Raw genomic sequence first — 17,984 nt, forward strand, 5'->3', positions numbered from 1 at the left:
TCAACACGTAGGCTAGGGAACTGTTTCCTATTGCAGATGAACAAGCTTCAGATGCAGGTTGTCTCTAGCCATCTATAGGTGCTGACCAGAATTATATCAAAGAATTCATAGTAACTTGGTATGCAAAACTAATCTATGGAAACGGTATAAAGCATAAGAATTTTCAACCATTGTTCTTTGTACTAATGTGCATGCAGTCTGTTATGATGGAAATAAATGCTAACCTAGACCCACATGAGCTATTTCTTTGAAACTCTCTTATATCACCAAGTTAAGATCAATTAAATGTGACATTTAAGAGTGTTTCCTGATGGTTTTTTTTATTATTATTATTTTGACATGCTGTGAATTCTATTGAGGAAAAGCATACATAAGCTAGATATTTGTTATTACTTACTATTTGGCAAAGTCCGTATCTCTCAGTAGCCTTGTTTGTCCCATTTCTTACCATTTATACAAATGTTCCTCTCTGAAATACAGAAATCTACTGCCACTTTTCTTTCTTTCCCCACTCTTCCATGGAGTATTAAAATACTAATTTCTTGCTGACATTAACTGTGCAAACCAAGCAGCTGGTACACTGTCAATACTGAGCTAAACTGAATACAGTAAGAAGTAGTATTTTACCTTGGTGAGCCAACCTTTCACAGTAGGTTTAGCATCACTATGAGGAACACCAACAGGACAAGTCACTTGCACTCTCAGGATACTCTGTAGGACATGAATCCATTCCTCCAGGATGTTGGGAGAGTCTGCTGTCAGGAAGTAGGTTCTGTTTTCTGTCATGAGCTGGAAGGAAAAGGAGCGAGTAAGTATAAATCTGCACACCTACAAAGCTTTTCTTCAGCTGCTGAGTTCCATTATACCATACAGATTTTTTTTTTGTGGTTCATGAGAGATTTTTTGGGGGGAGTAAGAGAAAAGGTGCTAACCCTCAAACCCCAAGTGAAAGAACTGGAACTCCGATGATTCAAATTCTCATGAGCTCCCCTGCTGTTTCTGCTAAAGATTGCGGCTTTGCCTCCTCTCTCATCCTTTCTTGTTTCTCAGTGCTGCTGCTAATTTTGCATTTTAAAAGTGACTACATAAATGGGTTTTTTTTCTGCCTTCACTTTCTATTGCATTCTGCCTTCAATAGCTTGTGACTCTGAGAGGAAAGATATTATTAATTTAATAGTATTAAGCCTTAGCAACTTCAGTTCCATAAGGGCAAAAGGTAGCTCACAGGTCAGGCCACGCACCTTTCAGTCTCATACTCTGAGATAAACTTTAATGCTGCCTTTATAATGAACTCATCTAACGATAGTGACTTAAAACTGAACCCAGCGATGGGCTAACTTCCAATACTTTGGAAGGTGAATTCTAATAGGAATCCAACACATCAGACGTTTCTTCAGATCCTCCAGATGTGTAAAGTCAGGCTGGAGATCTTGTGAGAAGAGTCTTTCATAAAGAGGAGATCCTAGCTACTATCTGGTTTTGATTGTTATAAGAATCACTTTTCCCCACTGATTTCAAGCTCTCAGTTCTAACTGCAAAAAAGGAAAGTGCTATGGTGTAAAACAAAACAAAACAAAAATAAGGGAGAAATTTTTTCAATTTCAAGAAGCTGTATTTGGATTACAATTTAGCTCTTTCCCCATTATTTATAAAACTAACTGCCTGGCTTGTGCCAGAAAACACAGGGGCCAGACAAAGTTAGCTCATATCAATTGAGACATACCCTACCATTCAGCCTGAAATAAGTGCTCTCTCACCCAGCTACTGAGTGTGTGGTTATCTGCAGGATGAAAAATCAATACTTACCTGGAACGTTTGGGACCCTTCACCTCTGACAATTTGGCACGAGGAATTCAGCTCCATCTGCCCTTGTGGTTTGCGGATAACGTCACTCTGACGAAACAAAAGCAAACAATTTTTTCAGTAGGAAAAACACTCAGATGGGTCTTAGAGTACTTAAAATACAGCATAATATGCATATGCAGGTTGCAGTCTGCATTCATGAGCTGGAAAGGACATCTGAAGGTTGCCAGGCTGAACATAAGACAGTGTGATCCCATTGCAGTGATGAAGCAAAAGTCTCCTCAGCAGTGGCAGGCAATATAGTAAGGGTCATGGTGACAAATACGGTCTTAAAAAGTTCAATTGGACATTATGAAAAAAAAGCCCACCCAACCCCCCAGAAACTCCCTTTCTCACTGGGAAGGCAATATAACACCGAACAGCTACCCAGACAGTGGCTGAGTTTCCACCTTTGGGAATTTTCAAGATTCAGCTAGACAAAGCCATGGGTGGTTTGATCTAGAGCTGGTGACAGTCCCTCTTCAAGGTTTCAGTTGGACTAGGGTCTTCCAGAAGTCCCTTCCAAGCAACAGTCTATATTCTGCATATTTATGAAATTATTTTTATATATATGTATGTATATAATATGTATGTATAATTTGCTTGTGAATTCTGATGGATAAACCTAGTATCATAAATAAAGATGCATTGTGCCCTAAGGCATATTTTTATCTTGTCAGAATATGACAACTGAAAAAATAAAAAAGATGAAAATAAATCTTCTCAATATTCCTGACTTGTAAGCAAAGGTGTATATATACACAGAAATACTGTGTAATTATGCAGGTATGGAGGAAATTGCTGTGTCCAGAAGAAAAAAAGTATGGAAGGTGAATAACCCTATATATAATTCTCTGTAATGTAGCTAAATACAGCAGAATAATGAAGGCCAACAATAAATGTATTTTATTGTATATACAAATTTTGAGTGCATACTGCTAGGATTTTTAAAATAATGTAACTTTGTTTGAAACAGTTGTGAGTTATAAAAAGCATTTGGAAAGGTTTGAATGCACAAACATGCTCTCTTGATATTGTTTCATTGATCATTGCAAGACAGCACTTTTCACGAAAGCTTATTTTCAATTTTACCCTACTTTTCTAATACTTCCATGTCCATGTGGGAGGGTGAAAAATGAAAGAATCCAGCTTTCTTCCCCCTGAAAGTTGTAGCGCTCCTCAGAGCCCCGTATACTGACTGATGAGTACATATCTGCGTCCTCCTGATATTATAAAGTTATTTTTCCTTTATTTTCATTGTAAACATGACCAAAGCTGGGCGATGGTATGGCTCCTGCTTTTCATCATCTGTACAAAGTTAACCAGTAGGTGTCAAGCTTCTGTCCTTGTGAACAACCTTTCATCCCACGGAAACTGCCACCCCAAGGAACTTCTCTGCCTAAGCAGAGACCCATGGCTGAACCTGCAGGTCAGACATAAAGCTCTTTGACAGGACATTTTGGGGGAAGCGTGCCCGTGGCTGCCCACTCTGCCAGCAGTATCAGCTTGAACCAGTTCTGCAGACAGCCTTTCCCCTATGCCTCCACACAGGCATAAATGTATCCCAGTGACTCACCGGAGACTTGTAGTACATGATTTGTCTGTTTCTTAGAACGAACCATCGTCTCTTCCACATCTTCACCTGGCTGCCCATTTTCAGCAAGTAACCCGATTTCTCCACAGGTTCCTGAAGGGAAAAGAGCAAGGGGGAGAGAAGATTATCTTGCACCTCTCAAAATACAAATGAAAGAGTGCTGAAGTCAAGCTCAGACATTTGCTGCATCTCCATCATTTTCTGCTTTACTCTGCCAGATGGGAGTAGCAGCCATCCAAGGTCAGTGCTCTCTGCTCAACTTGGAGAGAGTCCTAGACTATCTGCATAGCTGCAAATACCACATAGTGTTGGTTTAGTAAAGAAGGCATTGAAGATCATTTCACTGTTTGATGCACTGAAAACTTATTTGTCTTCCTACCATAGCAGTGATTTTCCAAATAAAAGTGAAGGCTGACTAAGCCATGATTAGACTCCTGTTCCTTGTCTGCTTGATCTCTTACATTCAACAGTATAGAATTTAATGCTGCCCGTGTTTGAGCGTTTTTTCTAGGACAAAATATTCTATCCTTTCTCCTTCCTCCCTCTGAATTTCCAAACTTGTCACAGAAGTGTAAGGCCATCATTAAAGTAGAATACGACTACAGGAAACCAGTAGAGGTCATCAGGAAACAATAGAGCCCTACTTTTATCTAACCATGTAACAGAAATTGCACCTTCTTCTGAAGCATCAGAGAAGTGTCTTTTGATACAAACCAGCTGGACCAACAGCCCAGCTGATGTTAGAGCATCATTTTGCAGGTGATAACTCAATATACTGTAGTTACACTTTTTTTCTTTCAGGGCCAAGGCTCTGTTTTCATTCCTTCACAACTGTGAGGTAGCAAGACTTACAGAGCAGATTCCACCATCGGTGGAATAGGAAGATGTTCGCTGTAGCTTATGTTCTGGCTCTGAATAGTCACCATCCATGGAGTAGGCATCAGGAGGGATGGCATAGTCGCTCTCGGAGCTAAGTGAGGACATAGATACACCTGTTCAAAATAAAGCAAAGAATGAGAATCATGGCTAGAAGCATGCACTAGAATACTGCACACACTGAAGAAGTTTTTGAGTTCACCATTAAGGCTTTTTTGATCAAGAAGAACAAATCAGATGAGACTTTGGAAACTCAAACATCACTAATCAAACTTCTGAGACCTTTTTTATTTTTTTTTCCCCTAGGAAAACAAGTAGTGAGAGTGAGTTTTGGAATCTGACAGTGAAATAAATTTGTTGCTGAATAAACAGAGATTAAAAAATATTTAAAAATCAACAGACTTGTTATCTAAAGCATAGTCATGCTGTTTTCAGTTTGGAAATATCCACTATAAAGCCTCAAGTCCCTCTCACTCAAACTAAATAAAAGGCTCCCTCATCAGCAATGTGGCTTTGCTTGCTTTCTGTGAATCTTCTACCACTGGTCCACGGCAATGCACGGACACATCACAACAGAAGTTAAGACTACATGAAATGGGATTCTTTTTTATTGACTACCAATTGTAATGAAAATTCCACTCAAGGATCCAGTTTAACCTTCCCAGCAGTCCTCTCAAAGATAGGAAAGATTTCCTTACTGGTCAAGAAATGACCATCCAGTGACAGAGACAAAGACCATGACATCTTGCCTCACCCTTGAGGACAGAGTTTATGCTGCTCAGCACAATACTTCCGCTTTACCTCTCTTCACTGCACGAGGGCTGCCTGGCATGCTAGCTTTCCTGTTCTCGGATCCGGCAGTAGAAGTCCTGAAGCTGGCATGGGAGCCACAGTCATCATCAGAGCCTGAAGACTCATCTAAGAAGGGCACGTTGCTGATCTGTGTGGCTTTCTGGAAAACAGACCTGTATGGTCAGTGTGTGAGGGAAGAGTTTCCCCAGGACGATCCCTGCTTTGTAAGGAGACATAGCAATCAGTGCAGACCCTTCATTTTCACACTGCCTTTCCCACTACTGTCCCAGGGCACCTCGTTTCCTTCCTTTCTAGTCTGAGAGCTTCCAAGCTGGACTCTGTAGTCCGATCTGTTTGGGTCTCCTCTGGTTACACCCTCCTACTGTTCTACAAGCCCTGTGCTTCCCCCATAACCTCTCAAGAGCCCTCTTCCATTTCGTTCTCTAGGCTACTATCACCCCCTAGGTTTTTACAGCCTCATAATGCACGCTGCAGCTTCCTGGACCAAAACTTGCTGTAATGTTCTGTATTCCTAAATACATTTATCATCTGCTACTCCTTCTGCATTCTTTTGGCGTCCAGTACTTCCTGGCATTCTCTGATTTTCTTTCCTTCACTGCACAGCTTCATCGCATTCTCTCTCAAATTGCTGGCAGCCCTGGACCACGCTTTTTGTAAGAGGAAAAGTGAGGTAACTCCTTACCCCCTTCAGCGTAGTGTAGACTGGTACTGTGACATTTCTGTAGATGAGACAGGTAAACGGCCCAGAAGTTGAATGCGAGAAATTAGAAACTGGGAAATTCAGAGAGAGAGAAAGTGAGCAAATAAAACAAACTGGTGAAAAGGAGGAGGTTTTAATGGAGAGGTACACGGATGCATGTAAGAAACTATGTAACCTCTTGGAACATCAAATAATGGAGGGCTGCCATCCTGGACAGTGTGGCCTGAGAAAGGCCAGGGGATGTGTTATTAATTACATACAACTCCCAGGGACAGCTGCAATGCTCCCTCCATTTAGCCTGTAAGACATCTTACCCACCCTGTGCTCCCCATGGTGCAACAGCAATCCAGTGCACCATGTCCAAACAGGTAAAAGCCATAACAAGGGAAGGCAATGGTGAATCACAAGACTTAAAGCAGGTCACAGACATGCAGAGGCACAACAGTGTCAGTGAAAGTGATGAAGGAGATAACCGAGTCCCTGAAGATGTCACTGAATGTAGGGGCTCAAACAGCCCAGCACCAACCATCCCTGAGGTCAGATGTATCCTCCTCCATTCCTTTCTTTATCATGGCTATCTGTGAAATCAAATTTACTTGGAAAACAGGCAAGGAAAGGAAGAAATGTGAACAGACAGGAGCTCAGGTCCCACACTGTCACCGTAAACTCCCTCCAAGGATGGATCTTGTCTAGAACTTACAGCAGCTGGAAGTATCATTCACCACGGCCACTTCAGACAACCGCATGCCAGACTTGGCCACAGCATAGATTCGACTCTCCTGGAACAATAATACCATGAACAGCAATGGTCAGACAAAAACATGATTCCTGCAAAAAAAAAAAATGTTCATGTCACAGAATCACATCACAATCACACCTTTGGGCAGGAAGGAGGAGCCATCTAAGAAAGACTGCTCTATTCCACCAGAAGCTGGGTAAATGACTATTAGTGGAAATGTGCACCTGCATGCGATTCCCTGAATCGCAACAGACTTGGCTTGTAAATGCTAGAAATGATATCCACAGACTGGAACACCTACATGCAATTATCAATAAATGACCAAATCACAGCTTGGAAAAAGCTGCATTTTACACTTTATGATTAATGCATTAAAATGAATCAAGAACAGCCCTAACAATTTGCTGAGTCACCACCTGCAAAGGATTCCCACTTTCTGATAAGGGAATGAAAGAAATGCCTGGAATGATCTTGATAAGCCTGTGTCTCAGCTATAACAACATATGAAGCTTTCAGTTCAAAGGAACTCCAAGTGCTTCACAAATTGATAAAAATTCCAAGGGGGGCACCCAAATCTGTAACTAAATGCAATGTTATGACTAAGACATCAACCATGGATAAAAATCAAAGCTAGGAATCCTCTTGCTGCTCCTTAAAGCATACAGCCAATCACTATCAGGTAATATACATAATACATATGCATAAAAGTACCTAAGACCGCAAAGTCAAGTACACCAAAAAAAGAAACAACAGATTAGTATTTTCTGTATGATATGTATTGTGATTTAGTCTATAACGAAGTATTATGTGCGTTTTTTTCCTCAGACACTTCCTATTCAAGGCACATAATGGACATTTCTTACTGATTAAGCTGCTATTTAATATTCTATTCATGCTTTAGTGTTTGATATATTTAAGTTTGCCCTACTTGGATACACTTATTGACTCTGGCCTGAAGACAAAATAATGGATTTTTCCTGTGGTGTTCCTGACTATAGTACTGCCATGCTTCATAAACATAAAAAAAAATATTTACAAAACCCCTGGGAGGGACATGATGGGTGCTATCGCTATTTTCCAGAAGAGAAACTCGGACATAGGCTCTTTGAAGTATCCAACATCTTTGCAGTACCCATTTCAAGATGTCCAAGACCTGACTTTTTGAGAATTTAGCATCATAAAACATTGCTTATATTGAAAACAACTGAATACAGTTGCAGCAGAGAAGTTCTCAGTGCTTCTCTAATAAAATTTACTTGCCAAACTCAAGTTAGACGTTCAGGAGGTGTGTGTGGAGCTGATGGTCACCTGTGAAAAATTTAGCTTAAGGGACTAGAAGAACCTTACATGGGAACTCTAGACCACAGAAAGGAATAGTAGCCAATTTCTGAGACTTAATTCCCTTCTTTCAAGTGACACCTTTCTGACTTCTGCAGCAAATAAAACAAACATCATGGAAACTGCAGGTTTTTTTACTACACTACCCAGCTTCATCCCCAGCACAGTTCCATATTATGGACTGAATGAAAAGAGATTCCTTTGGAAAAACAGCTGTAATTATACTAGGGTTTAAACTGGTATCATAAAGGACACAGCCAAAGAACACAAATAATATTAAGTTTTCATAGCAAAAAGAAATTATAAGACATGAGGATTAAGAATGACTGCTTGGTTTTGCACCTTCAATAAACCACTTGTTTGCCTATGCCTTTAAAAAAGCAAATTGAAAATAATGGAATTATCTCTTTTGATACTACATTGATTTCCACCAAGTTTATCAGTTAGATTGACACATTAGCAAACAATCCAACCATCTGAACTAACAAGTAACTGAAAGTGATAACAACAGACTTCTCTCTCATGTGGAATAAGCAATAGAACATGTATATTCACTTTACCAATGGTTTTCATATAATTTTCCTGATAGCAGAAGTATAACGTGAGATAGGAATGCTAAGATCTAATCCATATATCTATTCTAGTATTCACTGCTTTTACTGACCCTGAAACTATCTGGTCTGGTCCATTCACTTGCATTTATGACTCATTTTTCTATCTTAAACACATAACAGAACAAAGGATTAACTTTTGATGACCCATAAGGATAAACAACAATGCAGCACCTCTTGACTTTAATTTTTATTCCTGTGTTTCTTGAGTACTATTTTCTTCGACAGATTTTTTTTCCTTATAAAGAGAAAAGAGCAAAAAAATTGTCAGTGGAACCAGCATGCCCCATGATCTGGAACTGTCAGACTAGGTGGTTTAGAAGTGTGACTGATGTCCACAGGAAACAACTGCTTGAGACCAAGAGCTGTTGTAGTCTAACTACTGGGCACTACTCAAAGATAAGCAGCGACCCACAGACTGTTGTCCTTGCATTTCTTACCCATGATGGGAATCTGTGCAGTGGTGGTGTGGGAGGTTTACCTCCTGGGTCAAGTACGCCAGCCTCAGAACTCACAGCTTGTCTTTGCCCTGCAGATAAAAGGTTGATTTCCTCACATGCTCCAGCTTCTTCCCTCACTGGGCCACGTTCTGTCTCCATCTTCTCCAGTACCCTATCATCATCAATGTCTGTCTCCTTCACTTGCCTGTGGCAGACTGGAGTGTCTGTTATGGGCTGGAAGGTGCTAGCCTCTAAGCTTATTGCACGATGAAAAGAGTTAGCCCCTGGCTGTGGTTGGCTGTAATGTCTCTTGGCTAGTTGGATACTGTCTCTTGGTGTATTGGGAGTTCGTATTTTTGGAAAGGTCATACTACTGCCAAGGCTGCATTCCCCCCCTGGACAGAAGGAATGTGCTGTAACAGCTGATGTTGACACAACCAGGGGTGGCTCAGCAGTTTGGAGATGGCCCCCAATCATGCTCATTATTTCTCTTGAGGAAGAGGAGTCCAGCTGGTGGGAGGAGAACGCGGCACTCAGATCATCAGAGAAGCAGGCACCATCCAAAGCCACTTGTTGCAAGGTGCTCACAGCACTATGGTTTTCTTCCAAAGATGACTGGAAAGTCAAAGCCTCAAGGATTCTTGTGGCCTCAGCTGGAGGGTCCAGTGATGCAGGACCAGAGCACCCTAACCTGTGTTCAGAACTTACAGCTGAGAGTACATCTTTCTCTGCGGAGAGATTCCAGCTTGATGGGTCAGACATGAGCTTCAGCGTGCTCTGGGAAAGCAGAGGTTTATCCTCTCCATCCTCAGTAAAGACGTCATTGGCAAGGCCAAAGTTTGCTGTAGAGAGGACACATTTGGTAGGTCCTGTCTGACACACCTGTCTGAAACCAGGTGCAAGGAACACAGATTTCTGTTCTATCTTCTCAGCAAAAGAGGCCTGTGATGCTCTTGGCTTCAGAGAATTACAGCTCCAAGGAGATTCAAAGGGAGGAATACTGGTCATATCTACAATGGAGAAGAACATATGCTTAGGGCATCCAAATATTTTACTGTCTAAAATGTTACTTGGTAGTGTAAGCTGTTCAAGTCAGTTGTATTTCAATAGCACCCTGGCCTGGTTAGGACTATACAGAATGGAAAGGAGATGGCTGGGCACAGCTATAACAGAAATGCTATATATTTATAATTGGGAATAGTACAGAAAAGACTAATTGGAAATGATTAATCACTGTTTCTTACAACGGTGGAATTAAGGAGTGCCTAATGAAATTATCAGGCAGCGCGTTTGAAATTTACAGAAGGAAGAGGGTTTTTTTTTCAAACAAAAAAGGAAATAGAATGCTGTGATGTCCAAAATATAGGCCAGAAAAAGTAATTTATCAGTGATACAAGTAACAGTTTAGACAGAAGTTCTGACCTAGGAACTTCCTAAAACACAGACAGCAGAAGCTGGAGAGAAGGACAACTCTACTTGCAATGTTTCCTATGCTCTTTCCTGAAACATCCACAGCCAAACAGGAGACAGGATACTGGCCTAGGCAAGCTTTCAGTTTAACTCAATATAGCAGTTTTTACTCTTACCTATCCACAGTTATGTCTCTTCTCTTAAAACAGCCATGAGAAGGAAGTGCACCTATCCACACAACACTTTGTCAAAAACCACCTAAGTGTCCAGAACACTGCTTAGCATGGCTTTTGACTTCAATGGACCTACAGCGATTTAAGGCATAAAATAAGCTGCTATGGTTCCTCCCATTCCTAGGGGCTAGATGAGGCTTCCAAGTGTATGTACAGAGATCTTCTTAACCATCACACCAATCAGTGAGGTTACTCTTCTTTCAAGAATTTCCCTGGAGCTTTTAGCTATCCTCTTGTGCTATATGACCCAAGCAGTGCTTTTTGTCAACAAGTTTTATAAGTTACTTACATGTTTTTGATGTAAAAGCTTCCTAGAAGATGACATAAAAGATAGATCCTACATTGCCTCCACTGTTCTTTGTCTATTTAGTACCTATACCTTACAATTCTTCTACTTTCTTCCTTTCCATAATTACTAGATTTAAAGACTATCTCAGTTCTACAGGTTCTGCTGATTAGCAGCTTTAGGGTATGAGAAAACTTGGAGTGGCAGAGTATGTTACTTCATTTTATGATTTTGATTGACCTTGGCACTTATATATTGCCTGACTGAAAAGAACCAAGTCATAAGATGCTTTGGGAACTGCATAAAATATGGGTGAGTGTGACTCTGCACAGCTATTGCTGAAAATGCTCCCTGAACATCAAATTCTACAGCCATTGCTTAACCACTAATGGAATTTACACAAAAGTAGAAAGAAACTGAAGACACAAAGTAACAGAGGGAAGGGCAAACAGCAGAATAAATCACTGTTGATTGTGCAGAGGATGAAACCCCTTCTTGGAAACACAGCTGAGAAAAAGACAACCATGAGAGCCTGACCTTGGCACTTGAGTCACAAGGAACTGAATGCTAACAAAGCTATTCCCAACACATAACACTGGCACACACAAATCCTGGCACACATTTTCCCCTGCCCCTCAGGTAAATCATTAGTGTAGACTGAAAAGAAGCCATTAATTTTAAATACTATTGGTATTTTTGCAGCTTCCTAGATTTGACAGGAGATGAAGCAGAAGAAGTTTGTTACCATTAGCATGGCAAGCAAGAAGAGATTTGTCTCTCTGTAGAGGCCTCTGAATTCAGCCTGGCACAGTGAGACTAGTAGGGGATAAGAGGAGAAGACAGAGCTGTTTACTGCCCAGAGAGTTGGGATCCAGGGAACACTTAATACCAGATTATTAACGCAGCTTACCAGCCATTCTCTTTTTGTAAACAGCCAGAGGGGATGAGAAAAAACCAGTCATAAAGCATTTAGCTAGAAACGTGGTGGGATTTAGAAGGAATTTTGCCCTATTCCCTTGCTGTGGAGTGATAGGAATGCCAGAAAGACTTCGACAGGAAAGAAATGCCCCCTGCCTGCATGCCCAGTGAAGTTTTGGAAAGTTGCTCATCTTACTGTGACCAAACCAAGCTCATTAAAAAAAAAAAAAAAAAAAAAAAGGAAGAAAATGATTAAGAGAGAATTTCTTCTCTTCAAAATATGTTGCAATGAAAGGTGCTGACTTCAAAGCCTTGGAGACCAAAGTTCTACATCTATCCACCAAATAAGAACTGCAAAAGCACAAGCATCGTAAGCAGCTTTCTCCAACCCAACCTGACAGCACAGAGGCTTCTAAAGACAGACCAGACAGCTGCTGCCTTGGCCCATTCAGTCCTCAGTTACTCAGCTCACATGCCAGCAGAGGTTCTGTGGGGATGAAGGTAATTCACACATGGAGGAAAGTGAAATACCTCAGGGACTTCTACCTTGCATCACTGAAATGAATGGAGAGTTTTGCTATGTATTTTAATGAGTGCTTCTAATTCAGGAGCTCAGTGGCTTATTTTAAGGGCAAAAGCAGACTCTGAAAAGAGGGAGCCTATGTTCAATCGCTGGTGGGAAACAAATTAAGAGCTTTTAATGCAGGTTATTCACATCCTAAAAATGGACCCACTGAGGAACAAAGCAATTCTACTGCTTGCTCACTGTCACAAGTGCTAATTTCTGACATAGTTAAGAATACAACCCAGGACTGCTGACTTCCACTCTTGTGGTGGTTACTAGGCTACAATGCCAGGTGAATGCATTTACCTTGCAATGTATCCTGAAGGGCTTCAATTTGCTCCGTCAGCCTCTGATTACAGTTTTTCAGGTGGTAATTTTCTAGCTCAAGCTATGAAACAACAATAATAAAAACTGAAAAACAATGCAAAACTGTGTGTGTATGTTCCACTATACAGAACATGTCTTCATCTTTATACATTCAAGTGTTTGAACAGGAAAAGGAAAAAAGGATGGGTGAGTCTATCAGTCACCTTGAAATCCTTCTCCTCAGCAACTCCATCAGACAACCCACTTAAGCACTTTGCTGTGCTTTCTCAAATAGCCTCTGCATATGCTATTTACACTTCTCAAATAGGTCCTTTAATTTCCTTTCCTGCTATTGTTTTTCATTCATTCCTGTTCCAGAAAGAACTGTCATAAAAGAGACAATCAAAAAACTATTACCCTGGAGGAGCATTTTCCCCTTTAACCCTGTATGTGGGGACCAAAGGAAAAAAAAACCAAACCCCACAACACCCCACACGTTAAGGGTGCATTTACACTATGTGGGGACCAAAGGAAAAAAAAAAAAAAAAAAAAACCACAACACCCCACACGTTAAGGGTGCATTTACATTTGCAATTAGAGCACAAGTAATTCTTTGTAAATTTGCCTTTGCTTAAAGTGTCTCAGCGTACTTTCCTAATCATAGCAGTGGTGTGCCCAAAGAGGCTTCCCTCTTGATGGAATTGCACCAGTGATGCTATCTAGAGCAATCCATTTGCAACATGGATGCAAAGTCCTTCAGTTGGCAGTGGTCCATTTGTGCATGGTATGCACCTAGAGTCAGCACCTGGTTCAAATTTCAACAGTAGTAAAGGAAAGACACAATGTGAATGTATGGTCCTGGATTCACAGCAGGTCACACTAAATCAACCCCTGTGCTTCCTCCTTTGTGCTGCAGCAGTCAGTAGTGTAGATGCACCTTAAATTATCTCATGTAGGACAATGAAAGAGAAGCAGCACAGCAGCTCAGTGCATTATCTAGGCAATCTAATGATATTACAAAGTCGCATCATAACACAATTAGTGCCCACAAAGACTGCTTCTTCCAACTCCAACAGATTCCTTTTCTGGCATAAACTGGGAAATTTATGGCTTTAACTTGGAATAAAAGGGAAAGACAAGATAGCCCCACTCCCAGTTTTAAACTATTACTGCATCTTTAAAACTGTGTGTTGACCCATTGCTCGCTCTCTGTTTTCCTAGAGGGTATTGAATTAGGCACAGATAGAGGCATAAGTCCACAGGATGGATAGGAGGGAGAGGTTAGAAATGAGAAAATGCTGGCTAGAAGGAAAACAGCATTAGTCAGAGATGGCAAATTCAGGAAGAGCGAAGGACGTGTTTGTGCCGCAGCTTCTTTGTCAGGAACAGAGACAGAAACCGCACTCAGAGAAAAAAGGGAGAGGCAGAGGAAAGCTAGGTGGAAGCCACTTAGGACTAGTGAATCTTCTTCAGAGACTGCTTTCAGGCATTAGTGACTTCACAGTCATTTATAGTTTGCCCAAAGTGGTAAATAGCTCTCAGTAAGAGGGAGGACCCTAGATCAGCAATTGAGTGTGTGTAGGGCCAAACAAGCAGAAAGCCTCTGTGGCAGATTGACTATCCTAAGACTATTGCCCTACATAGGAGCCCACTGGCAGTGCAGCCATTGTACCAAGTCATAGGCCTTGAAATTTGGCAGCAAGCTAAAGACTCACCTCTCTCAGCTTAAATGTCACCCACTCTTTGATCTTGGCAGCTTTCTCTTGAACAATTTTGGCTTCCTCAGTCCTCAACTGTTTCTGTGCCAAAAAAAGATTAGATGCATTAGGAGAGCACAACTAACTGTTTGCAGCAAGTTACTGCATCAGGAGTGACTTAAACATTGAAGCTCCCATTCCAGACCCAAGATTTAAGACTGCTATCTGGATATTATCATTTAGCTGGCCTCTGGGGAGGAGGGGAATAAATAAATCAATCAATCAAGTTCTAAGTTGTCTTATATGGTCCCTGGAGTCAAATTCAGAGGGTTGTTTCAAGAGTTTGTCATGGAATAGCAAAATCCAGCTCAGGTAATGATTGGACACCTACCACAGTTTCTTTTGAGTACAGTCTGCAACTCTTCCTGGTTTAGATGGTTTTGTAATTTTGCTGTTTGCTGTTGAGCATCTGTAGTGTTTCCCCAGCCTACACACACACATTGGTGGCTGAAGTTAATATGAATTAAGGGGTGCCTGTAAGTGATTTATAAAACAGTGTAATTCTTCCAAGCAAAATGGATTCAATTGCTGCAAGCACAGGTGCAGAGTATAGACTTTGAAGGTGCATGAGATGGAAACTAATACCAACAATGTATTTAACATACACAATATTCTTATTGAGAAAGGAAACTAAAAAAAAAAAAAAAAAGATAGCAGACTCAGGATAAAGAAAGCTCAAAAAGTTGACCTTGAAACACTAAGACCTGCTATGAGGTTTTGAGATGGTGTAAATGATTATATGTTTACATATTCATTAAAACAGGTTCTAGTCCACACAAAGGTGTTATGAGAATACTGTTGATTTGCACAATGAACATTTTTCCCCAAGTATCTGCTTGGGCAATATTACTACAACATTTTTTGCAGCTGTGTTTTCTCAGCTACATTTTTTTCCTTTTCTGGGAATTTCCTTTGAAAAATGCTGGAATGATATGATCACCTGATGCCTTCTGTTCATCTCCCATGTGGCTTCATCAGAAGCAATATCACTGAAAGGTTGTATCTACATAACTATTATAGATATCTACATAATAATTTAAACAGCTACAAGGAGAAATCAGTTCCAGGAGCGAGAGAGGGAGGGAAGGAGGAGGAATATATTCCGTATGGCACATTCAGCCCTGGTTTCTCTATTTAAATGAGCAACAGTGATACTTTCTGGTAGCAGCTGATGGTTTCCCTGATAGATTTTTTTTTTTTCTGATGTGAACAAATATCAGTAATTAAGATAATTAAAATGTCAGTGCTCCCCCCACCCCTTTTTAATTTTTTCACACTGAAGAGTGTAAGTTCACTTAATGAATACCATATAAACACACAATAGACTGAAGGAAATTCCCCACATCTTCACATCAGTTTTAATCACCACATGCTATTCATCACCACAACTGCACAATTAAAAGCGCTTATTCAACTGTGTCTGCTGACTTTAAAATAGACCTTGGCAACATTATGGGTAGGAGTAACATTTGTAGTTGAGCATAATGAAATAAAAGTAATCAAATCTGATGCTTCAAGAGGAGGATTTATTTTGTTTTTCTCTGTGAATATGGCAGTGTGTGTTCCTAATCATCAGGTACCAGCCTTTGCTGGAGTCAAAATATTAAATGTGCCTACTGGTCTGAAATAATCCGACACATACAGTGGATCTACCATAGTCCTTTGAATATCCATCACACGGGTAATGCGTCTGAATTCCTAATGACCTGGACTTGTCTCGGATCAGGGACCAAGAGGTGAAAGATTCAGAATACTGCTATGCTACATGGTGAAGCACAATGCCAAGATGTTATTTAGGGTCCTGAAGTAGGATAGTGACATGACAACAGCATTGTCACAGAGCTTTATAAGCCCTACCTATAAGCAGAATCAGTTCACTCAGGCACAGCACCCGTAGATGCAGTTATTGTGCTTTAAGATCCAGAAGCAGTTAGAGATTCTTTGTGTTCCATGCTATTTTGTGGTCCAGACATGACCTCAGTGTTCTCTTATTAATGCTCTGAACTCCACAGCTCTCCCCATCCCAGTGAAAACAAATAGGATGCCTTACAGTGACCATTAGTGACCTTCCAATGCTGCCACCGTCCCATCCCATTCTAAAACTAAACTGGTGACCCTGATAAAGAGTGTTTCTTGTCTGAAATTGTCAAGTTTTGGCTTTCATTTCTAGAATCTCATTTTGTCTCTTCATGCTAGAATAAAAAGACTTCTACTAACAGAACATTTTCCCCGCTTGTGTTTGTTGATTTTAATCAACGCACACCTCACATTTTTGGGTAAATCAGAATTTCTTCCATCTTTGATTGTAAGAGCTGCTTCTGGACCTTGATCACTATTGTAGCTCCTTCTGAACACCTTCTTTCTCTTCCAAAAACGCAGAGACTTCATCTACATTCTGCCTGAGGAAGCTGGCCTGGGGAAGTGACCTGAAACCCAAAGTATTACAAAGACCTGATGCCTGACCTCCACACTACACTTGGTCTGAGTAAGTGCAGACAGCTTAGCAATCTATTTTGCCCTTGAAATAGGTGACAATTAGTTAAATGTAAAATGTGGCTCAAATGGCAAAGTATCTTTGTGTAAAATTCTAATGAGCTATTTCCATTTAAAAGTAATTTACTTAGCAACACATAAGAATTCCTTATGTTATAAAGACCACAGCACAAGGCCTTTACTAGAGCTGAAATACAAGCCCTGCTGTAGATGTAGCTCCTTCCTTCCACCAACTGAGAATGGAAGAGACTAAGAACTATCCATACTGGGAAACAGCTGCTCTTTTATAATGAGGACATCTGACAAGAAATGAACTATGCTAAAGGATTGCTGAAGACTGGGAAAAGTCCCTTCCCAAAAAGCAGCATATGCTGAGTCAGAGATGAGCTACATAATGATTTTGCAGAGCAATCTTTATGCTAGGAAGCCAGAGAAATACTGTGACCAGGCTCTAGCATTACAATTTAGGGTCTCAGAACTGACTCAGCACTAACATAAGGAAGTCCTTTAAGGACATTGACCAATCTCCTATAATGAAGAGACAAGGGCTACCGAGGCTAAATGGATGGCTTTGTCTGAAAAGAGAAAGGAAGGAGAGGATCTGGCACCGAGCAGGGCATCATTTTACAGCTGATCTGAAGGCAACTGAGAGGCTAATATGTATTGGAGACATAATCTGTACCTTTGAAACATACATTACAGAGTCCCTCCAATTCATGAAAGCTACAGGTCTCCCTGTAGAAAATATCCTTACCTGGTTTGCTAGCTGTGTCTCCAATCTGTTGATCAGATCTTCCTTTCCTTGCACTGTGCCCATCAGCTCTTGGTACTTCCTGTGCAGAGTGCTGTCTGATTCACTGGTCTTCATGTTGGCTAGTTTTATGTTCTCTTCCATAACTCTGACCTGTAATGAAAACCAGAGGGAGATAAGAAACCCAGACAATGCAAATGAAGGAGCTGCTTGTTTAGTGTTAAGACCCTAACTAAAAGCATTTGTGGCTTTCGTATTTTTGAAGTCAGAAAAGGAAGAAAAAAAAAAAATAACCCTTCAAGTCACACTTAG

At 40.7% G+C, this 17,984-nt stretch overlaps 1 protein-coding gene across 1 annotated transcript in view; it reads right to left on the reverse strand.

Moving 5' to 3' along the window:
• Nucleotides 1-17,984, reverse strand: part of PLEKHH1 (pleckstrin homology, MyTH4 and FERM domain containing H1) — a 44,335-nt gene that overhangs the window by 17,600 nt on the left and 8,751 nt on the right. The window contains exons 3-13 of the mRNA XM_009634181.2: nt 17,676-17,825; nt 14,387-14,470; nt 12,672-12,753; nt 8,954-9,963; nt 6,526-6,604; nt 5,808-5,896; nt 5,114-5,264; nt 4,289-4,428; nt 3,419-3,529; nt 1,807-1,893; nt 628-789 (exon numbers count right to left, since the gene is read on the reverse strand). Of these exons, the coding sequence (XP_009632476.2) occupies nt 628-789; nt 1,807-1,893; nt 3,419-3,529; nt 4,289-4,428; nt 5,114-5,264; nt 5,808-5,896; nt 6,526-6,604; nt 8,954-9,963; nt 12,672-12,753; nt 14,387-14,470; nt 17,676-17,825 (2,145 nt within the window). The remainder of the gene's footprint in view (nt 1-627; nt 790-1,806; nt 1,894-3,418; nt 3,530-4,288; nt 4,429-5,113; nt 5,265-5,807; nt 5,897-6,525; nt 6,605-8,953; nt 9,964-12,671; nt 12,754-14,386; nt 14,471-17,675; nt 17,826-17,984) is intronic.

The sequence above is a fragment of the Egretta garzetta genome, unplaced genomic scaffold, assembly GCF_000687185.1.
Source record: "Egretta garzetta isolate BGI_Z169 unplaced genomic scaffold, ASM68718v1 scaffold2, whole genome shotgun sequence".
NCBI lineage: Eukaryota > Metazoa > Chordata > Aves > Pelecaniformes > Ardeidae > Egretta > Egretta garzetta.